Source organism: Urocampus carinirostris, chromosome 14 (assembly GCF_059441175.1).
Source record: "Urocampus carinirostris isolate Australia breed hairy pipefish chromosome 14, RoL_Ucar_1.0, whole genome shotgun sequence".
In the NCBI taxonomy this organism is placed as follows: Eukaryota; Metazoa; Chordata; class Actinopteri; order Syngnathiformes; family Syngnathidae; genus Urocampus; species Urocampus carinirostris.
In genome coordinates, this window is record NC_142362.1 from 40,548,456 (window position 1) to 40,571,150 (window position 22,695).

General features: G+C 40.7%; 1 protein-coding gene and 1 pseudogene across 1 annotated transcript in view; both read right to left on the reverse strand.

The window, feature by feature from the left end:
* The window catches only part of itgb2 (integrin, beta 2), a 68,211-nt gene that overhangs the window by 17,076 nt on the left and 28,440 nt on the right, over nt 1-22,695 (reverse strand). Inside the window, exons 3-12 of the mRNA XM_088352411.1 lie at nt 20,369-20,466; nt 19,948-20,149; nt 16,700-16,870; nt 16,362-16,600; nt 13,087-13,245; nt 11,893-11,988; nt 11,736-11,825; nt 11,441-11,578; nt 6,464-6,654; nt 1,374-1,606 (exon numbers count right to left, since the gene is read on the reverse strand). Coding sequence (XP_088208537.1) covers nt 1,374-1,606; nt 6,464-6,654; nt 11,441-11,578; nt 11,736-11,825; nt 11,893-11,988; nt 13,087-13,245; nt 16,362-16,600; nt 16,700-16,870; nt 19,948-20,149; nt 20,369-20,466 — 1,617 coding nt within the window. The remainder of the gene's footprint in view (nt 1-1,373; nt 1,607-6,463; nt 6,655-11,440; nt 11,579-11,735; nt 11,826-11,892; nt 11,989-13,086; nt 13,246-16,361; nt 16,601-16,699; nt 16,871-19,947; nt 20,150-20,368; nt 20,467-22,695) is intronic.
* LOC148353432 (U2 spliceosomal RNA) lies at nt 22,282-22,398 on the reverse strand (annotated as a pseudogene).

A 22,695-nucleotide genomic window follows, 5' to 3' on the forward strand; every position in this document is an offset into this window, starting at 1 on the left:
CACCAAAGTTAGGTAAACACATACAACGTGCGTAAATACACACAAAAAAACGCACCTAACCGCACACACAAATATGTACGTAAAATCAAGAAAAAATGTAATCACACACAAATATGTAAGTACCAAACTGCTTTTGACTGTTAGTAATGTAACGGTGTTGCAACATCAGAAAATATGTTTTAAGTGATAATTTTGCTTTAACCCTGTTACTGAAAAAAATTAGCATGTACGTAACGGCGTTATTTATAACTGTGTTATTCCCAACACTGGTTATGTTTAAAGAACTATTTTAGCACCCAAAACCATGACTTTTTTTTAGCATCAACAGATATTAGTCCTCATTTTAGCTGCATTGAACCAAATGCAAGTTGTGTTCGACACTGGTGCTCGTCACCCCCAAAGCTCTGAACCCAAAATTGCCCCTGGTTTTGCCCCCACTAATATTATTTGATTACTTAAAAAAGCATTATGTTCTCACGAATGTAAAGACCAAACCTAAACCTTTGGCGCCACACAGTGTGAAAAACGTTTAGTACTTTTATGTGCGTTACACTCATAAAAAAAAAAACTATGTAAAAACTGATGTGGTCAATTACATATGTATTTTAATGATTTACTCAGTGGTTGCCAGTCAGGGTCTTCCAGGCCTTCTCTGCTGGCCTAAAAATATCAGACTTATTTGATGTAAATATTTGTTGGCCATGAATATTCATTAAATAATTAAATATCAATAATTAAATCATCACAGAAGGCCTAGGTGTGAAATCCAGGGCCCGCCACTGTATTGTCTGTTTTTTTATTCAGATAATTTATTGAACCCAAAATTGGCTGCAGACAGAACACCGACAAATTGCTGGATCAGGGCTGGTGTCCTTGGACACCAGGGTGACCCCTTAGGACAGTTGAGATGCAAGTTTCTTTTAGCTAGCTCTATTCCTATACTTTTAGCTGTTTAGCATGGTGTCCAGCTAGCTTTTTACAATTTTTATGTATGGTATCTGGGTATCTTATTTCTTTCTTTACTAGTTATCAAGCTAAATTCTGGCTCCCTTTCAGCTGGCTATCATGCACTTTTTTTTAGATTTCTATCCGGCTATTTAGTTGGCTTTTTACCTTTTTAGAAGGCTATCTAGCTAACTTTTAGATTTTTTACCTGTTTACTTTTCTAGCTAACTATCAAGCTACTTTTTAGCTATTTCGCAAGCCATCGAGCTATGTTGCTGTTTTAGAAAATTATATCAAACTGGGTGCCCTTTTCTCTAATTGATAAAAAAAGTAACTTGACACTTGAAAAAGGTTGCAGACCTTTGAGCTAGATGGTAAGCCTCTCTGTTGCCCAAATGTAAATGTTCATTAGAAGAGAAGAAACGTACCTCCGCATAATCTATTTTGGAACTTCTCACAATGTTCGTCGTCGCATTCACATAAATCTCCATAGTAACTACCTCCACTTGCTGTGTTGTGGCACTGGCATCTGCCACATACACAATCTCCATGACTCTCACATTCAATCCCACTCGGGCTCATGCATAATCTCCTCAGGGAGTTTTCATCTTTGTTGCCAATGGAGCACTCGCAGAACTGACCAACAGAGCCTTGACTGCAACTTAATAACACAAAGAAACTATTAACAATCAATAAACAGAACAATACATTTACAATTAAGATACCGCATTTTCACGACCAAACTAAAAAGTCTCAGATTTTCTTCAAATTGTGCGGCGCGCCCTATTGTGTGGTGAGAACTGTGTGTCATGGAAAGTGGCTGATGTAGAACAGATTAGTAATAATAATAATAATAATAATAATAATAATAATGCATTATATTTAAAAGCGCCTTTCAAGCCACCCAAGGACACTGTACAGACAATGTGAAAATACAATGTAAAAAAATTGTAAGCAAAATATTAAATAAAAACAAGACATAAAATCATAAAAAACATAGGAAATTGAGAAGCTATGTGTTGTAGGCAGTCCTGAACAGGTGTGTTTTAGACGCGACTTAAAAGTGGAGAGAGGTGTGCAGTTTTGGAGGTCCGGAGGTAGATTGTTCCAAAGCTTTGGAGCAGCGCGACTGAAGGCTCTGGCTCCCATGGTGCTCAGGTGGACAGAAGGCACTGACAGTCGGAGGGAGGACGAGGATCTGAGGGAGCGAGTGGGGACGTGCACCTGGAGAAGGTCGGACAGGTAAGGAGGGGCCAGGTTGTGAATGGCCATATATGTATATAGGATCAGTTTGTAGCTGATGCGATGTTGAACAGGAAGCCAGTGTAGCTGTTGGAGAACGGGGGTGATGTGCTGCTGGGAAGATGTTTTTGTGATGATGCGAGCAGAGGCGTTTTGAACCAGCTGAATTTTATGGAGGGACTTTTGAGGAAGGCCGAAGAGGAGAGCATTGCAGTAGTCAAGGCGGGATGTGACAAGACTGTGGACGAGAATAGCAGTGGTGCGGGGGGTGAGGGAAGGGCGGAGTCTGGTAATATTGCGGAGGTGGAAATAAGCAGTGCGGGTGATGGTGTTGATATGTGAGTGGAAGGTAAGCATGCTATCCAGGATGACACCCAGACTCTTGACCTGGGGGGAGGGGGACACTAAGGAGCTGTCGATGTTGAGAGAGAAATTGTTTACTTTGGATAAAGTGGATTTGGTGCCAAGAAGGAGGATTTCTGTTTTATTGGCATTTAATTTAAGAAAGTTTGTTGTGAACCATGTTTTGAGTTCGGAAAGGCAAGAGGTGAGGGAGGGAGGTGGGAGTATGGAGTTTGGTTTGCAGGAGAGGTAGAGTTGGGTGTCATCAGCAAAGCAGTGAAAGTGGATATTAAATTTGCGGAGGATATGACCAAGAGGCAAAAGGTAGACGATGAAGAGAAGAGGACCTAAGACAGATCCCTGGGGTACACCTGTGGTGACTAGGGAGGGCTTTGAGGTGAAGGATTTCAGCTGGACAAACTGAGTGCGGCCAGTGAGGTAGGAGTGGAACCAACTGAGGGGAGTGTGCGTGAGACCAATGGAAGAGAGTCTATTGAGGAGGATAGGGTGAGAGATTGTGTCGAAGGCGGCGCTCAAGTCTAGGAGGATGAGGATGGAGACTAAACCGGAGTCAGATGCTATGAGGAGATCATTTACAATACGGATTAGGGCAGTCTCTGTGCTGTGGCGGGGGTTGAAACCAGACTGAAAGGGTTCATAGAGAGAGTGGAGGGGCAGGTGGGAGTGGAGTTGAGCAGCAACAGTTTTTTCAAGGATTTTCGAAATAAATGGAAGGTTGGAGATGGGGCGGAGGTTCTCAAAGTTGTTGGGGTCAGCACCATGTTTTTTCAGTGTAGCGGGTGACAGCAGCGGTTTTGAAAAGTGATGGGACAATACCAGAAGAGAGTGAGGAGTGGATAATGGCAGATATGAGAGGAAGCAGGGAAGGGAGGCAGGATTTAACAAGGGATGAAGGGAGGGGATCGAGCTGGCAAGTGGTGGGCTTGGATTTGAGTATGAGGTTGGATAATTCAGCAGTCGTGGGTGGAGCAAAACTGGAGAAGAAGTGACAAGGAGATGGAAATTCAGATGGGGAGGGAGCAGGCAGGTTTTGATGGAGTTGGTGATGAATTTTAAGGATTTTGTGATTGAGGTACTCCATTATGGAGTTGCAGGTTGTTGTGGAGTACTGGTGGAGGGGGGAGAGAATTTGGTGGCTGGAGGATTTTGTTCATGACAGAGAAGAGAGTTCTTGAATTTCCTTCGTTGGAAAGGATGAGGCCGGAGTAGTAACTGGATTTGGTTTGTGCAATTTGGTCCTTGCATTTAGCAATATGGGTAATGTACATGTCCTTATGGATGGTGAGGCCGGTTTTCTTATAGAGTCGCTCAAGTTGGCGGTTTTTTGATTTCATTGACCTAAGAGCGGGTGTAAACCAGGGGGCAGATGTGGAGAATGAGGCAGTCCTGGTCTTCAGGGGGGCAAGAGAATTTAGAATATTTGTGAGGCAGGCATTGTAGTGAGCGGTGAGGTCATCCGGGTTTGAAAGAGCGTCTGGGGGCGGGGAACGGTCAATAATAGAGCAGAGGGTGTCAATATTGATATTTTTGGTATTACGAAAAGAAATGAGACGGGAGGTTTTGACAGTAGAGAGACAGAGTACGGTGTTAAAAGTGAGGAGGACATGATCGGATTCAGGAAAAACATCAGCAGTGGCTTGGAGGGGGAGAGGCCAGAGCAGCAAACCAAGTCCAATGTGTGGCCTTTAAAGAGGGTGGGGAATTCAATAAGACTGTGTATCCCGAGGCTCTCCAGGCAGGATGTGAAGTCTCTGGTGAGTGGCAGGTTGGGGTTGTCCATGTGAATATTGAAATCTCCCAATAAAATTAAATTTGGCGAGAGAGTGGATAAATGTGTAATTAAGCTGGAGAATTCATTGATAAAATCACTATGTGGCTTCGGGGGGGCGATAAATTGTAGCAATGATGTTGGCGAGGGTCCAGGTAGCTTAAACACCAGGCATTCAAAAGAGCTTGATGCAGGGACGGAGACAGGCAAGACTTTCCACTTCTCGCGGAGGATTACCGCGAGGCCTCCTCCACGGCCACTGCCACGGGGACGGCAGATGTAAACAAAGCCGGGAGGAGTGCAGTCATTCAGAGCAGCGAAGTCGTTTGTTTGTTGCCAGGTTTCTGTTAAAATGAGGAAGTCAAGTTTGCGTTCGGCGAGGACGTCTTGGATGAGGTGGCCCTTGTTCCTGAGTGAGCGGATGTTCAGTAAGCCAAAGTTGACGGCGGAGGTGTCATGTTTGACGGCGGCAGTGCTGTTAGCCGACCTAGCCAGGCGGGCTAATGCACGACAGTAAGCGTTGCGGCCGCAGTTTCTGGGAGGGCGTCGAGATCTGGACCAGGTCGAGTTGATTGAGCTAGGGTTTTTATACTCGACGTGTCTGCGTGACCCGCGGTGAATGTAGCGGCGTCGAGGCAGGCGAGCGATGTCAGGATGATGGTGAAGCTCCGGTGGCGGAGGCTCCAGTGCAATCCACCGGATCCGGAGAAGATCCGCGACAAAATAGTGGAGCAATCCTGTCGCTGGATGATGGCAGAACGTCAGGAGTATCAGAAATAATCCAAAGGCGGCGAGGTTTTGGCACGCCATGATGAGGGAGAGAGGCCGGTGCAGTGACAGCTGGTAAGTTTAAGCTACCGGCGTTAGCCCGTGGACTAAGTTACGATTGGGGTTTGATTGATCAGGTGAAACGATGGTTCAGGTTACATCAACCGCAGTACCCACAGTCCAAAACAAAAGGGCAAAAGAAAGATCAGAAAGAATATCTGAGCTTCTTAAAGTTTGAAAAAGTTTTGGAGTGAGAAGCGGCGACATACACGCCAGCGTCCTCTCACCCCGTAAATAGTGACCTAAGGGTCTGGTGTCCGCCCCGAGACCGGGATGTCACAGCTTTGAGCCTTGGCCAAGTCATACGTTCACATTTTTGGGTGAAATCCGATGTCTTTGAGAGATCGTTAAAATTTCCAACTTGCTTGTATGCAAAAACACCTGTGACTCCAATATGTCTCCTGTGTGAACGTGACAAAAAGTCAACACGTGACATAACACACAATGCATTGTTTGCGGAGGTACTCGTGGATGCTATACTGTAACTTACAAGAATTCACACTTTTATAAGTAAAAATCAGTTCAGCCGTACCCCGAATCCCAGTGTCCCTAATTTAAACACAGCGCACACACACACATACACACACGCTCACACAAGCACACACACGGGGATATATGAAGTAGTGTAGGTTAAGATTGATAAACTGATGGATAATTTTAGATATATTAGATAGATATTAGGGCGGCACGGCGGCGCAGTGGTTAGCGCTTGTGCGGCACAGTTCATGTCATGGGAACCTGTCGTGGGTTCAAATCCAGCTCCAGACTTTCTGTGCGGAGTTTGTATGTTCTCCCCGTGCTTGCGTGGGTTTCCTCCGGGCACTCCGGTTTCCTCCCACATTCCAAAAGACATGCATTTTCAGGTGAATTGGCCGGTCCAAATTGTCCCTAGGTGTGAATGAGCGAATGAGTTGTCTGTCCCTGTGTGCCCTGCGATTGGCTGGCAACCAGTTCAGGGTGTCCCCTGCCCACTGCCCAATGATTGCTGGGATGGGCTCCAGCCCCCCCGCGACCCTACTGAGGATAAGCGGTACGGCTAATGAGATGAGATGAGATGAGATAGATATTAGTGGAGTGGCTTCAATCTTTCTCGCAACAATACTAAAATACTACTGTTAGTTGCTCTCTAAAGCTGGAAACTACCATTTCAACACTGCCTTATTTGAGAAAAAGCTTCAAAAATAGACAAGAGACTTTCTTCTGTTTGGATGTGTTTTGTATTATTTCAGATTTAATGTATGTGTCGGAATCAGGACTCAATTTCCAATGACTTCCAAATTTATCAGTAAAAAGTATATAATAAATAATCAGGCTTACCTGCAAATGCCACAGTTTATTTTTCCCTTGCCATTACAATATTGTTGACCACTTTCACTTGGGTCTTTACATTTACACTCGCATCTTGTAGATAAAGTCACAGTCAGTGTGTCTTTAATACCAAGTGCCCGGATAGAGAATTCCTTGTTCTCTACACATGAGTCCGCAGTAACTGATATATCAAAGGAAATCTGGAGGATGTATTGTTTTACAGGAATTATGAGAAAACAATTGTACATACTCTCTCATATATGTATATACATATGTGCATAATCATTAAACAAATTCTAGATTAAATACTGATGAGCAATGTTTCCTCTAAAATGCACGTGTGTGCAATTGCACAGTGCCCAGACCTTCTTAGTACACAAGAAAATCTATTCTGCGCACAAAAATCCGGGCTTGTAATTACAGTGCATACAGGCAAAAACAAGGTGGGTTCCCGCTACATAGTTTTAAGCGCTGTATTTTTACGTCAATGTCAGCATGAGATTGAGTAAATAAAAGCAAGCGTGCACTTAAGCTCGAAGTGTTGCAAGAGAGAGGCGGCTGGAGAAGCCTGTCAAGTAGTGGCGGTTGTGTAAATAATATATTACTATTTTATTATTTTTCATCGCTAAGACATTGAAATATAGATCGACATGACGTTTACTTTAATTATCACAGTTAGACTACGTAACTACGTGACCTTACTTATTTACCTATGTGACTACGGCAATGTTGCAGTGCAAGTTTCCGTCTTTTTTTAGAGAAGTGGCTTTTTCGGCTCCCAAACAGCTCTTTTGATTGTTTTTGTTGCGTTTGGCCATATATTGCCAATTATTATGTAGCACACGATGACTTGAAAACAGTAATAAAATAAAGCTAAACTAAAAAAAAAATAGATAAAATTGAAAAAAGAAACAAAAGAAAAAGAAAGAAAAAGTATAAAAAAAGAATTGAGGGCAAAAAAATAAAAGAAATAAAAAAGGGGAAAAAAGCTAGTTTTTGGAGATCTCTTTGATTGATCTTGTGTTGCATTATGTGCAAATGCATCAAGTCAATCTTTTGCCAACATTGTACTTCTAAATAAAAGTGTGATTAAATACACTTCTGTGTTGTGTAACCAACTAAAGATATTCATAAAATATTAGTATTACGTAACAAGATACTTTTTTGAAAACAGAAATCTCAGGTAATAGTTGTCTCAAAAACAATTGATGTGTGTGAGCCATGCAACCTTTCCAATATTACAATGGAAAATTCATTAAAATGTGAAAAAATATTTACATTGTTAGAAAGCCAGCAGTATGTAACTTGATTTGATTTCAGCTTTGGACATGTTTGATTATAAATTGGTTGCCATACTTGGGATTGAAGTTGCTCACTGTTATTCCTAATGCCGCTCACAGACTCCATGTGATTGCTCAGAACCATGGCAACTTACAGGAAACATTGCTGATGAGTAAAATACAGTGTTTATTGCATACCTGTCAACCTGTACATTTTGCGTACAAAGTACGTTTATTATGCATTTTAAGACGTGTATGACGAAAATCTGTACGGAAAAACGCAAATTTTTTAATTATGGGTACCATCCGGTATACACCGACTATCACAAAAGGCCAAATCAATCAAGTCAAACGAGTTCGCCGCGGTAGCCTCTATCTCTGTCTCGTTTTTTTCGTTGCAAACGAAGCGAGCGATTTGATGCTATTGTGCGCATGCGTCTGCCCCCTGGGGATTTCCCATTGCATCATTCCGATCACACGTGAACAAAGCGAAAGCAGAGCAGTAGGCCTACATTACAACATAGTTTTGTATTTTCTTTGGATACAATCATCAAGTCGCAATGGCCGAACCTGAATTCAAACGCTGTGAGTTAAATGAAAAAGGCAAGCATAACAAAAAGTGGGAGCAAATGTCAGGACGATACGAGGGATTGATATAAGCTCGAAGAAAGGTGTGGAATATTCCTATTGTGTTGCTTGCAAAAAAGACGTGAAAGTAGCTGCCTCCGGTTTCTATGATTTAAAGACTGATTTTGATACAAAGAGCCACGCCAAAAACGTAGAAGTCTGGAAAACATATTAATCAATGGATGTTCATTTTGCTCCTAAAAAAGAACCGGAAGACTCCTCAACAGCCGCAGAAGTGATGTTTTGCCATTTCATCGCAGAGCACAACATACCTCCAATAGTTGCCGATCACTTCACAAGGCTTAGGGCCCGGTCACACAGCCGTTTGCGTCTGTATCGCGGGTAAAATTTTGCGTTTTTTTTTGCCCGTGGTTGCCCGCGATGGAAAATGCACAAAATTGGCCAACCCGCTGTTCATCGGTGGTATGCCCGCAAAACAGACACCGGCGACTGTTCCGCTTCCTCATCGCGTCATTTCCGCATCATTTTCTCGTGTGGACCACGGGTATAAGAGCTGCCGAGCCGGCGTTATGCCGAGAAATGCATCCTTGCCGAGATTTGCATCCCCTCGCTGCTACAACCACTTTTACCTCGTTTTATCTCACTTTTATATCACTTTTAGGGAATTTAATGGCGAACATATAACCAAAACCACTTCGTCTTGCATTTGTTGGGAATGTAATACAACTTAAACCATTCAGTCTTTGTATTTGTTGTGAATGTAATCGAACGGTAATGCACGCCGTATACAAATCACTTTTGAGCAGGTAACATGTTTATTTTGCCTTTTTATATTCAAATCGCTCGTATTGAAACTGTTATGCACTCTACCATAAAGCTTATTTCTGCATAATAAGCTTTACGGTAGAGTGCATAACAGTTTTAAAAGTGATTTATATACGGTGTGCATTACCGTTCGATTACGTTCACAACAAAAACAAAGACGGAATGGTTTATGTTGTATTACATTCCCAACAAATGCAAGACGAAGTGGATTTGGTTATGTGTTTGCCATTACATTCCCTAAAAGTGAGATAAAACGAGGTAAAAGTGGTTGTAGTAGCGAGGGGATGCAAATCTCGGCAGGGATGCATTTCTCGGCATAACACCGGGCTGTAGAAATCATAACCGCTCAAGACACAGTCCCGTGAAGATCAAGATTTCAAGCTATGGCACCGAAGAAGCCAATATGTTATTATTGTAATAGTTTTTCATTTTTATTTTATTATCTTGTTATGAAATGAAAAGAAATGTCAAGAAATAAAAATGGATTAAGACGAGGTCACTACGGTGACGGGGATCCATGTCCACCCCTTGACGTCTCGAGCACAACTGACGTGTGCTTGGCAAATCGCGCTGTATATACGCGGAGAAAGGCGTTTGACCGTCACACGCGTAACACGCTAATTTCACGTAATAACACTGCGATACAGGCGCAGAACATGCTATGACCGTGCTCCACCCACGATTACCCGCTGAAATTTCGCGTCCTACCCATGTGTAACCACGCCCTGGCCGCGGCCAGAGCACGTCGTTCCGCGTCATTTCTGCGTCATTACCTTGTGTGCCACCCGCGGTTAACACGTGGTCTAAAGTTTTGAGCAGCGCAAAACTTTTTCGCGCGGCCAACCGCGTGTGAATTTCCGACCGCGTTTAAAGCACTGTTGTATCTCGTCTATATGGCGATCTCAAAGCGTCCAACATCGTCTGCTTCACGGGCAGAAATTTCTGGCCGTGAATCAGCCTCGTTACGCCCGTGAAAGGCTTGGTGACCGGGCCCTAAAGTTTTGAGCAGCGCAAAAGTTTTGAGCAGCGCAAAACTTTTTCGCGCTGCCAACCGCGTGTGAATTTCCGATCGCGTGTAAACCACTGCTGTATCTCGTCTGTATGGCGGTCTCAAAGCGTCCAACAGCGTCTGCTTCACAGGCAGAAATTTCTGGCTGTGATTCAGACGCAAACGGCTGTGTGACCGGGCCCTTATGAAAAACATGTTTCCCAGTCACAAGGCTGCAAAGGTTTGTATTTTCTGTCCCTGGTAAATAGACTGTTTGAAATTTAAAATACAAGCATCAATGGTTTACAAAATAGAAATGCAAACTATTTTTTTCCTCCCAAAAATATCTTTATTTACCAATTTAAATTCAAAGTGTTATTAAAGGATATCTTAGTCACGCTGATAACAATTGTTCCTGATTTTTTTTTTTTTAATAAACATAGCCTTTAATAAAACTAATGATTTTACTGGGGTTTGCCATCAAACAAGTAAAATTTGAACTTGGACTTAAACATCCCAGAATTGTTGGAAATTTAGAAACTGTGTAGGTTGTTAGAATCAAAGACCTGTATTACTTATTTGCGTGTCTCGATATTATTTTCGTTCTGGACTGATCAATTATTAACCATATCAATAGAATGAAAATTCAATAATTTAAAGCCAAAAATAAAATACATTTCCTTCATAATAACAATATGAGGCTATTTCAAAATAATTGGGGTGGGATACCGTGAGCACTACCTGTTGGCCGAATTGGTAACCACGGAATTAAACCAAAATAACCAAATAAATATAACTTACAAGAATTCACACTTTTATAAGTACAACTATGTATATTTTCAGAAAAATCCATTCAGCTGTACCCCGAATCCCCTTGTAAATATTTGTATTTACAAATTTAAATTTAAAGTGTTATTAAAGGATATTTTAGTTATGCTGATTACAATTGTTCCTGATTTTTTATTTGAAATAATTATTTATAACTTGAGCTTAGTAAATAAAAAATAGTCTCACATAAATTTGGACTAATTCACTTTATCAAAAATATGTTTCGGGAATTGGCCTGATATAACATAAATATAACATGTTAAACTACATAAATAAATACGTTTGATAAAAAAATGGTGTAAGACTATTTTGTAAGGGAAAATACGACAGTTTGTAAGAGCATGGAGCTGTGGAGGTTGACAGGTATGTCATTGATTATCCGTGTTAGAAACATGCTTTACAACTAACACATTTTGCATTGATATAAACTCATATTTTTTTATGACCAGGCTTTAAACAACCAGGGGAAAAACTAACCTTCTGTCCAACATGAACATTGTCACAAACCCCTTTGTCGTCTCCTTCTTGTCGTGGATCATTACACCGTGGAGTGTAGACAACTCTTACGTTTTCAGGGAGATTGTCATGGGTTAATGTAACTTTGGAAGATAACATCTGAAATTATATATATATATATATATATATATATATATATATATATATATATATATATATATATATATTGTTTTACATATTATCTCATATTAGCTCTTGAAAATAAGAACTTTCATCTCTCTTCGAAAAAGGAAAATGGTTACGATTCGAAACTTACATTATATGCTCTTTCAATCAATTGAACAACATTTTTCGAATCTTCTGACAGAACTCCAACAACAGATTTTGGGATCATTTTGGAGAGTTGCTATGATCAAATAAAATATATGATCAAATTTGGAACAATGTTGATGTTCAAAAAAGTCTTTCTTTACCTTGTACATGCCTTCTACATCTTTTGTCACAGCAAATATAGGTTGAATATGTTCTTTTTCCAGCTGCATGGCTATCTGTCCAACTGATGGGTAGTCCTTCAAATAAATATGATTCAATATATTTACAGTAATCAATGTACTGACCACTCTAATTTTTTTCCCCATGTTTTTTCAGTTTTTTTGAAATGAGAAACTTGACATTGCAGCCAATTTGACTTTTTGTGCTGTTATTCCAGTCATTATTCAAGTCAAGTCGTCATGTTTATTGGATAGCCCTTAATCACAAAGAGTCTCAAAAGGCTACACAGATCAAAGACAATTGCAAACTACAGACAATTAAGACACCATCCCCTCATCTAAAACCAACATGAGGGCAAATTATACACATATCAACAACATAAAATATAGGTTACTAATATGCTATGGAGTAGTGTGTTTTAAGATTAGATTTAAACATTTCTACTGAGGTTGCAGATCAAATCTCAGGGGGAAGAGCATTCCACAGCACCAGGGGGCCCGAATGGAGAACGCTCTCGAACCTGCGGATCTCTTCTTGGCTCTTGGGATCACTAGTAGACCAGCGTTTTCAGAGCGAAGGCTCCGGACCGGAAAATAGGGGGAAATTAAATCTGAAAGATATGAGGGAGCAAGTCCATGCATGATTTTGTACAATACCAACAGAATCACATCTTAAGCTAACAGGGAGCCAATGCAGGTTAACTAAAATCGGGGTAATGTGATCAAACTTTCTTGTCTTAGTTAAAAGCCTCGCTGCAGAATTTTGTACCAGCTGAAGGCTCTTGATTTTGGACTTCGGGAGACCGGAGAGTAGTGCATTACAGTCATCGAGACGGGAAGTAACAAACGCGTGAATTATCATCTCCGCATACGACTGAGACAACACAAGATGAATTTTATCAATTTTACTAATGTTTATTGTTGATGATTACTGTGTATTGTCTTTTGATGCCCTTGCAACATTGTAGCCTGGTCATCCTGGAATGGGGATTGCCTCCTAAGGTTTCCTAATTCTGAGGGGTTTTTTTTGTTAGTTTTTTTCTTGCTCTCTCATAGGTTTTAGATGAGGGAATGCTGTAATCGTGGTCCGTGCAATTTTTTAAGATCCTTTGTGATTACAATGAAATTACTTGACCCGAGTACTTATTGACAATTTACACGTGTACTCATACATACCATTTCATTGCTCTTGCTATAAAGGCTGTTTTTCACATGGCACTGCTCATCATTTGGTTCCAGGATACCAGCCAGTTTTCCATCTCCAGCCATGTGGAATCCGTCATCAGTTGCCAGTACAAGCAGTCGGGTGCTACTGTTCCTCCAACCAATTTGATCCTTATAACAAAATATCTTCATAAAATTTTATACAATGTGGTTACGATCGTGGAAAGTCCCCTCCAGGCACTCACTGCCACTCAAAAGAGCATTACTGTGAGTTAAAATAGTGTAAACTTGGGTGTTTACATTGTTTAACATCTGTATATCTGAACCCAATGGATAAATTACACATTTCATTAGAAAGAATGGGGAAGCCGGAAAACTCAACGACGGTAGACTGCTGGTGGGATGAAGTTTAATTGCACTGGTAACTAAATTTAATTGGCTAGGCCATGTTGCCAATCGGAACAGCGGCTTGGTGGTTAGCACGCAGACCCACGGAACGGACGTACATGGTTCAAATCCAGCTACCACAACCAATCTGTGCGGGGTTTGCGTATTCTCCCCGAGCCTGCGTGGGTTACCTTTGGGAACTCTGGTTTCGTCCCTTGTTCCAAAAACATGCATGTCAGGTAAATTCATCTCATCTCATCTCATCAGCCACACCGCTTATCCTCAGTGAGTCGCGGGGGTGCTGGGGCCCATCCAAGCTATCTTCAGGGAGTGGGCAGGATATACCTTAACTGGTTGCCAGCCAATCGCAGAGCAGTCAGGTAAATTGGCTGGTCCAAATTGTCCCTAAGTGTGAATGAACAAGTGAGTGGTATGTCTCTGTGTGCCCTGCGACTGTCTGGCAACCAGTTCAAGGTATCCCCTGCCCACTCCCTGAAGATAGCTTGGATGGACTCTAGCACCCACTGTGTGAGGATGAGTGGCGCAGAACCCATGACCCTGAATATGTTGGGCCGACAAAAATGCTATGTAATTGACATGTGGGGATGTGAGAAAAAAAATAGTTTTCACTTCGTCTGAGGTGGAAGCCAATTGAGAAGACTAGAATGAAATGCTACCCATGTCAGGATTTGGAAGCCAACTCTTGGGCGCCAAACATCTGTGTCTCCACACCTGGTTGGGATTTCCTTGACTGGGTTGGGTCATTACCATTTCCATGCTACTTTCATATGCCTTATATTACTATTTCAGGTGTGTATTTTGTTTATGGTATCAACACTTAAGTTGTTTTAAGAGCTGTTTTTATTTTTGTTGCTTCTGGATTTTTAAACAAATAGTATCCCTTTGTCCAGCATACCTGTCTCTGTTTTGGCTTCCCTGCATTTGGTTCTACCTCCAGAAACGTGACAACCCACCCACGTGACAACGCGGAAGCAGCATGGGAGCTCGATGTTATACATAATAACTGGTGGAAAAAAGTTGCACAATGGAGGACGTTATTTGAGGAAGAATGCTACCAGGACCTAAGTAAAATGGATATTCCTTAAAAAGAGAAAAGCGCAACGATTGCTGTTAATCCAGCATTTTTGCTTTATTGAGGTGGAAACAAGTTAGTACTGTAAAATAAGCACCGCCAACATGTACCACCAAATTGCTGTGGAATGTTTTGTGGCTAGCTTGTTTCGCTGTTTTGTCGGTGTTGAGCAGGAGCCCATGCTCTTCTCTTCGCTTGTATGAGTAACTGTGGATAAGATTGTTTGTTTCATATCCATTGATGATATTCCAGCACAATCTACTGCACTCACGTTGTTTACCTAACTTGACTGTGTTGAACCTGTAATTTTCAGGAAATGCTGTTTGTGTTAATATTGGGCAACCTTTTAATTGATAAAGTCTTTCTTGTGCAATGAGAAAATAATGCATTTTACTCAAATATTTTTATGAACCCTGGTCAGTTAGATTCTGCCATGGTAGAATTTGTTATGGTATCTAAACTATTTTCAGCGGCTTGCAGACTATACTCAACATGATACTTTCCTCTGGAAATAATTGCTATACCCTTTTCGGCTTTTAAAATACCCTCTGATGCAATTGACCAAAAATACAAACCTTTTCTTTTTTTAAACATTTGGTGTGCTTTAATGGTTACAGCTAAAACAAATTGAGTGAATCTTGCATTCCTAATTCTATCTGTATGCTCATTAGACGAAACTGGTAAGGGAATTCTCGTACACAACATTGGGTTGGTTGAGCAAATGTAACTGGTGTACTAATAACGTTTGTTTTGTTGAAATTCCTGCTGAAAAATGTTTGTATGGTTTGTGTATAAGTGTCCTGCATTTACGAGTCCAACAGCGCCACCTCTTGGTATGGGGTAAGGTTTAGTTTAGCCTCTGATTTTATGACCGGAATGCGGATTTTGTTAGCAGTCTCCACCGCGCTGCTAACGGTAAGCCACGACCTTTTGGTGTTCCGCAAAAAGTTAATCGACAACATTAAAACCACAACTGACGAATTTTGCAACATACACAATAATGTAATTGATGTTGTCAAGCTGTTTGGATTTATTTTTGTTTTGTTTCTGTCGCCATGTATGTTAGTTTTGCCGTACGTTGTACGCTACTGAAATGCTAATTTCCCTCATAGATGTTGAGAACCAGCGGAGGTGCTAATCACATGGTGTGTGTATATTGCGTCGCTCATTGCAGGTAAATTGTTCCTGTTTTTTACACTCGTTATTGTAATTATTTATATTTTCTCAAATATATAAAAAGGATGATGTTTGTTGAAATTCAGATTAAAAAAATGTCGAGTTGAATTCATTGTAAAAGTTGAAACCATTATATGATCACTTGTTAAAGGTATCTCGTTTAAATGGATGTACAAATTATTGTAATGGTTGATTTTCTGAAATGTATTGTATGTCAACTGAAAAGAAAACTATTCTATATGCTTTGAGCTGTCTCCGGCGCGCTGCTAACGATCGATGCAGAGAACCAGCCGAGGTGCTGATCACATGGTGTATGTATGTTGTGTCGCTCATTGCAGGTAACTGTAATAAAAGCCTCATCATCCATCGTCCAGCTTGAATGTGGATCCTTGGTGGCACGGGTAACATTGCGGTTACACAAACAAATCAGACTTTTTTCATTTTTACATTTAATATGACAACAAATGTGTTCTTTGTTGAGTATATTTTTGTACTGTATCGCATTGTGTGAAACAGTTTTAATTGCATCGAGCGACAATCGTATTGTGCCTTGTGTATCAAGGTGTGTATCATCCGGTTCACAAAGGTACCCACAACCCATGGAACTTCAAGTAATTGCTTTAGCACTTACCCCACAAACAACAGCCTGCATCATGGCATCAAGACTGCCTTCAGGAGAGTCCAAATTCCCAGATATTAACTGCTCTGTCACTTTTACATTGAACTCTTCAATTCTTGGTGTCATACTGAGCACATGCCGGTAGCCAAAGGTACCCTGACACTTGTAACTCTCATCACATGGCTTCTGCAATTTTTTCTTGTTGATGTTAGTGTAGGGAAGGACCGTCTTGTCAACAAAGGCACCAAACCCTAAAGTAATAAAAATTAGATTACTATAGTCCCATAGTTCTTTTTTTACTCTTTTTTCAAGACTGAAATTGTAGTTCTAAACATGTTAATTGTGGTTACCGATTTGAGCATGTTCTGTAATTTTCTTTAGAGCTGCAAAAAGATCCTGCCCGAGTTCTTTCACATTTTCTAAGTCATCTCCCATGGAAAAAGATAAATCCATAAGGTAATAGAGATCCACCGGATACCCTTGAACTCTTTTAAATGAAACATTAAATGTAGTTGGAAGTCCTGAGCATAAGCATAGACAAAACAACAACATAAAAGCAATAAATACACATGCAAATAACATACAGTAGTGTACATATTTACATTAAATGAATGGTGCACTGACCCAGACAGCAAGGCTTTCTATGCTGGCCTGAACATAATCAGGAATATGAAACATTTTTAGGGCCCCAGCTGTAAATCCGTGTCAGAATCTACCAGTTAAAGTATTAAATGAGGCTTGATAATTTGAAAGTACGCAACAATGAGTGGGTGTTTGAGCAGGATACATATACCATATCTGACCCGGGAGGCATTCCCTATTAAACATTTTTTACTCATCTATTTAAATTATTTTGAATGGATTTTTGTCTCTCCTAACTATACTTCAACAGCACTGACTGTGATGTCCCAATCATGTGTTACTTCTTGCCATTTTTTGCATCAATGCTGTCTTCCCTTACGTTTTCAGCTATTTAATACAGAACTTGAATAAATAGCATGAACAACTATTACATAAAAAAAACCTTAGAAATTGCAATAGAGATAGAAATTCCTTCTTGGCAGTTAATCATTGGATACATTCTAAAACGGAACAAGAAAAATTGAATACATATTTTGTAGATAACTTTAATGAATTAAAACAAAAATCATATCTCTTTCAATTAACTGCTCCAATGATAAGCACAACAAGTAAGAGTTAAATTATTTTTGGCAATGCAATATTCATTAAAAAAAGAAATATCAAATATAATTGGAGTACATTTTTTCATGTTCAACCGCTTGTCCTGAGTCCGTGGGAATTTTGTTTTTTATATTGTGGAGCAGAAGTAAAGTGAGTTGCACGAAATTATGACTTTTTATTGAGTGGAATCCGGGGCAACATTGGTAACAATTCAAGTGGAACGTAATTATACAATTTATTTCCGTATCTTTAATATCCAAAGTGATTAACAGGCAATATTAATTTTAATACACTCTAGCTACACTTAATGTTTTTGAGATGTAATAATAAATAAAATAACAATACATTTGACCTCAAAGCTCCATACAGGCATTTTGAGGCAGTTCCTTATGGATAGGCAAGTCTTAATACACTCTAAATCGATCGGGAGTCAAATGTCTGCCCCAATTTTCTTGATTTACTATCTCCATCCTCTGATTTAAATGTGACTAGACTTAATTTGCCAGGACTCACAAACAGGCTGCTTAAAATGAGAATGTTACAATGGGTGTCTGTAACATGTATTTTATTGTAGCTTGGATTCAATTGGGTGACACCTGACTTTGAGCACAGGCCTTATCACCAGGCGAAACTACATCTTGTCACAGACCAGAACGGACATAGGACTCAATTGCATGCGTTTCTCAGATTTTATTGAAAGGGAGTGAGATTTTAGGCTTGCTTGATTGCTTGATCCGAGGACTGGCGGAGAGCAGAATCGAGCAAGGCGAGGATGGCACTTCTGTGTCGGAAGAAGGCAGGTGGGAATGGCATGTCGTTTGACCAGGGCTGGAGATCAGAGGCGATGTCGAGTTCATAAAAGTGATCGTAGGCAGGCGGCAGGCAGAACAGGCATAGTCAGGTTCAGAAATGGGTCGAAAACGGGGATCAGGCAGAAAACAGGTTTAACAGGGACGGAGTCGGCCGAAAACGCTCACTGAGTGAAAACACAACAGCTCGCAAACGATCTGACAAAGTTTGAACTGAAGTCGGGGCTTAAGAAGGGTGTGGCAACCAATCAGCTTGTCTGGGCTGTTGGCGCCAATCAAGCTGCCACAGGTGTTCCAAATAGGGCAATCATGACACATCTCTAGACTGGCCTGGGAGCATCCTGGGATCCCGTCGGATGAGCTGTGCAAAGTGGCTGGGGGTAAAGACGTCTGGGCTTTCCTGCTGTGACTGCTGCCCTCGTGAATCGGCCATAGGTAAGTGGAAGATAATGGATGGATGGATGTAGGTTGTTTTTTTTTCTTAGCTTTCATTAGCCCTTATTGGAAGTTGAATAAATATGAAGATGTTGTGTTTCAATAGGTAGGTTCTTTGTTGGGGTTCTCAGCAAATCTTTGTTCCCCCTACGATGTGCTCCTAAATTTAACTAATACGCTCAAATTTAAATTTGAGTAATTATTTCCGAATCTACAGGGTGATACTTGGCCGTATGGTCAATGGAAATGTTATGGGGGAACCGAGGTCTGCAAGGAAGTGATTTGGACTAATTAGACATCTTTTCCATTTTTAAAATACATTAGAAATATAATTTCTCTTTTTAGGATATAGTAAATTAGTTGCTTAAAATTGTAGAAAGTAATTGAAAATGGTTGTCATGAGGTTGCATTGCACATGATCTTTTATACGTAATTTCTGTCGAGAAAAACTTGTATTCCCTCGAATACCGAATACAAGTTTTCTACCTCTGCATGATTATCTGAGATGTGCATTTTTAGGAATTAGAGTGAAATCGCCATACACAGTCCACCTTGATAAGGGGAGCTGGGTTAATGTTCTCCTCCAGAAAGAATGACTTTCTTGGTTTTTGTGGTGTTCAATCAGAGTTTCTTCATCTTTTGATCAGAGGTGTGCAAACCAAGTCCTCAATTCTGCAGAGCCTGCTAAAGAGTTTCCCACTGCTGCTGTAAATCCTTTCTATCAGATAAACATCATGTTTTTAGGTCATTTTCTACCACGGATGAGGAAGTCACCTAACTCTTTAAGCTCATCTTCCAAAAGTAAGTAAACTTAACTGTAATTATCTTTATAGAGCATATTACTTTTTTCAATGTTTTTTTTTTTTGAACAAAACAATACAGGTCACTTATACAAGCCTTAAGACATACATATATAAACCTTAAACATACATTCCATACAAAATATAACAATGAAGCAACTTACGAACACATTCAACTTACGAATGATGGTCCGGAATCTATCTCGTTCGTAAGTAGGGCCGCGTCTTTTGTATAATTTTATGAGGATATAAAACACTGCAAATCTACATTTTAATTGATTATTTCTCTTTATTTATGTAGTAAAATGTTGATGGAATTTTCATTGAGACAAAAAATTTAAATATTTTTTATTGAGAAGAAATTTTTCTTACCAGGTCGCAATTTCAGGCTTATCTTCTGGGGCATCAGCTGAATAGGCTCTTGCTTATTGAATGTTGTGGACAGAGGTTCATTCATTTCTATTTGTTGACTGTTTAGAGGGTTGATTATGTCTTCTTTTTTGCAGCCTCTTTCCATCAACTTACTTCGTGTTTTGCAACGTGCTGACTCCTGTTCACCTGCTTTGGTGAAGTTCTTCCAAATTATATGCAAAATAAGATTAGCATTTGATTATGTTTCATTTTTGATTCATTTTATTTCATTGTCGTGGTCCAATACTCTTGTCTGCTCATTGCAATCATGCCACATTTTTTTAAATTGTTGCACCCCATAGTCTTACTCGCATAACATTTTAACTCAGCCCTTAGATCAAATAACGAAACAGTGAAATACAAGTTTGTGCTTAAAACATACCACGTGTTGACACCAAGCGCAGAATGGCCCGGATCTGATACAGTCATTACAAGAACTCACAGTGGACTTGAAGCAAACGTCTTCTTTTTCACACCACCCTATAAAGAAAAAAAACAACAACACGTACTCAATTTCTGCAGTTAGAAAAACATGACTCGGGGATCGGATAGTGAAAATCAATAACTTCAGTGCCCACCGACGTACACATTTTTTCCGCCTAAAAGTCAATGTAGCGCTGACGACAGTCTGGACACCGCAAATGCCATCCCATTTATAGATTATTGTGTATGTGAGCAGACTAGCGTGGACTCTCCTGTCCCCTACAGCACCTAGTGTGTGCGTCAATCCCCACGAGAGCAACCCTTCCCAGCATTAAGATGTTAACCCCTGGCATTGTGCTTGTGCCAAAACCCAAGTTGCAGTGCAAGTGTCTGTGTGTTTGTGCGCTGCACGTAATGGAAACGCATCCCTTTGTTGTACTGATGGGAATTCAGTCTTTTTTTTTAAGAATCATCTCTTTCGGCTCATATCATTAAACGGCTTTTCAGATATTTTTTGTTGCTTTAATACGTCCTTCCATCCATCCATTATCTGCACCGCTTATCCTCAGTAGGGTCGCGGGGTGCTGGACTTAAAAAGGGGATTATGAAAGGTATCTATCCATCCGAGTGACATGGCCGCTTTTGCTGTCGGTCACCCCTCTCGAGGGATATGACCAGGGTTGATAGATAGATCCATCTATCTATCCATCCTCTTCCTTTCCTAAAACCACTTCTCCTCCATCACCACCTCATCCATTCTTCCTCTCACTCTCTTAATCAAGACTTTCATACAGCTTACGGACAACAAAACTGATACCTCTCTAATTTCTACATTCATCCTTATCACCTTTACCCTTATACAACACACATGCACTACACCAATCAACAGGAACTACACCACTTAAAAAGCATACATTCACCAAGAATACTAACCGGTCAATCATAGCTGTTCCACCTTTTTCAGGCATTCAGCAGTACAACCATCCAACCCAGGCGCCTTCTCTCCTTTCATTTCTTGAACTGCCTCTTGCACCTACTATGTTTCCACCGGCTTTACATTTTAATCACCCAACACGGGCAATCTCCCCATACCACCGATCCCCTTGACTCTGACTTCTCTCCCATCCTCCACATTCAACAACTCCTCAAAATACTCTGCCCTGATTGCACTACCACTAACCAGCGATCTACCGTCCTTATCTTTCACTTTCTCTTCCTTTCCAGACTCGCTCTTTCTTACTCTTTTCACTTCTTTCCAGAACACTTCCCCTTTCCTCAAAGGTCACTCCTATCTTTCTACACCATTCATCATTTACTTTCCTTTCCGCTGCTTCGACTACAGCTTTTACCAACCTTTTCTTCACTTTATACCTTTCGTACGCATCACCACTCCAATCTTGCACCCACCCCTCAAAGGCACGTCCCTTCTCTGTCACAGCCTCTGAGACCTCATCATTCCACCATTCCTTTACTCATGGGTATTTAATTTTCAGACACAGCAGCTATTACAAATATTATGAGATCATTATGCTCATCTACATCATCTGGCCTGGAACCCGTCAAAATGGCCTCCTAGCTTAATCTCTGAAACTCATCCCAGATGGCGTCTTCAAACAGCCATTTTTTAATCCCACTAGACTACCTATCTTGCACCCTGTTCCCCACAATACAGGCCACTGGATAATGATCCCTTCCCAGGGTTGTTTTGGGGTTTTGGGGTTTTTAAGGGTTATTGTTCTATCTTCGTTATTCATTATCAATTATCCGTTATCGGTCAGTTCATAATACGCTACAAAGCCTAGGAGCCGGGACACTTACTCTCAGCCAAAAGGCCAAGCTAAGGTCCTATCCCTAAAGCCTTGCTGCGATCATTGCGAATGCACCGTTCCCGGAGGTACTGCAATACCGGGCCGATGCGTGGAGTGGACAGAGCAAGCTCTTATTCCATCTCTGGATTGCAAAAATCAACTTAGCCAAAGGCCAAGCTGTACTGTATGTGTTTCCACCATGAAGTTTTGCCATGTTCAAAGGAACTAGTGTAGTGATACAATGTATAGGTCAATCATCGTCTGCTGTATCCGTTAAAAAATGTTCAAGGACCCAGTAAAGTCACGGAAACGTTTTTCCCGTCTATTTCATTGATGAGAACACAACAATTGGCGAGGTGTTTTGAACCTAACGTGAGCTAAATTGCCTCCTTTCAACTTTGTCTATCCCCGAAGTGACGCAAGCTACTATCTATCTATCTATCTATCTATCTATCTATCTATCTATCTATCTATCTAT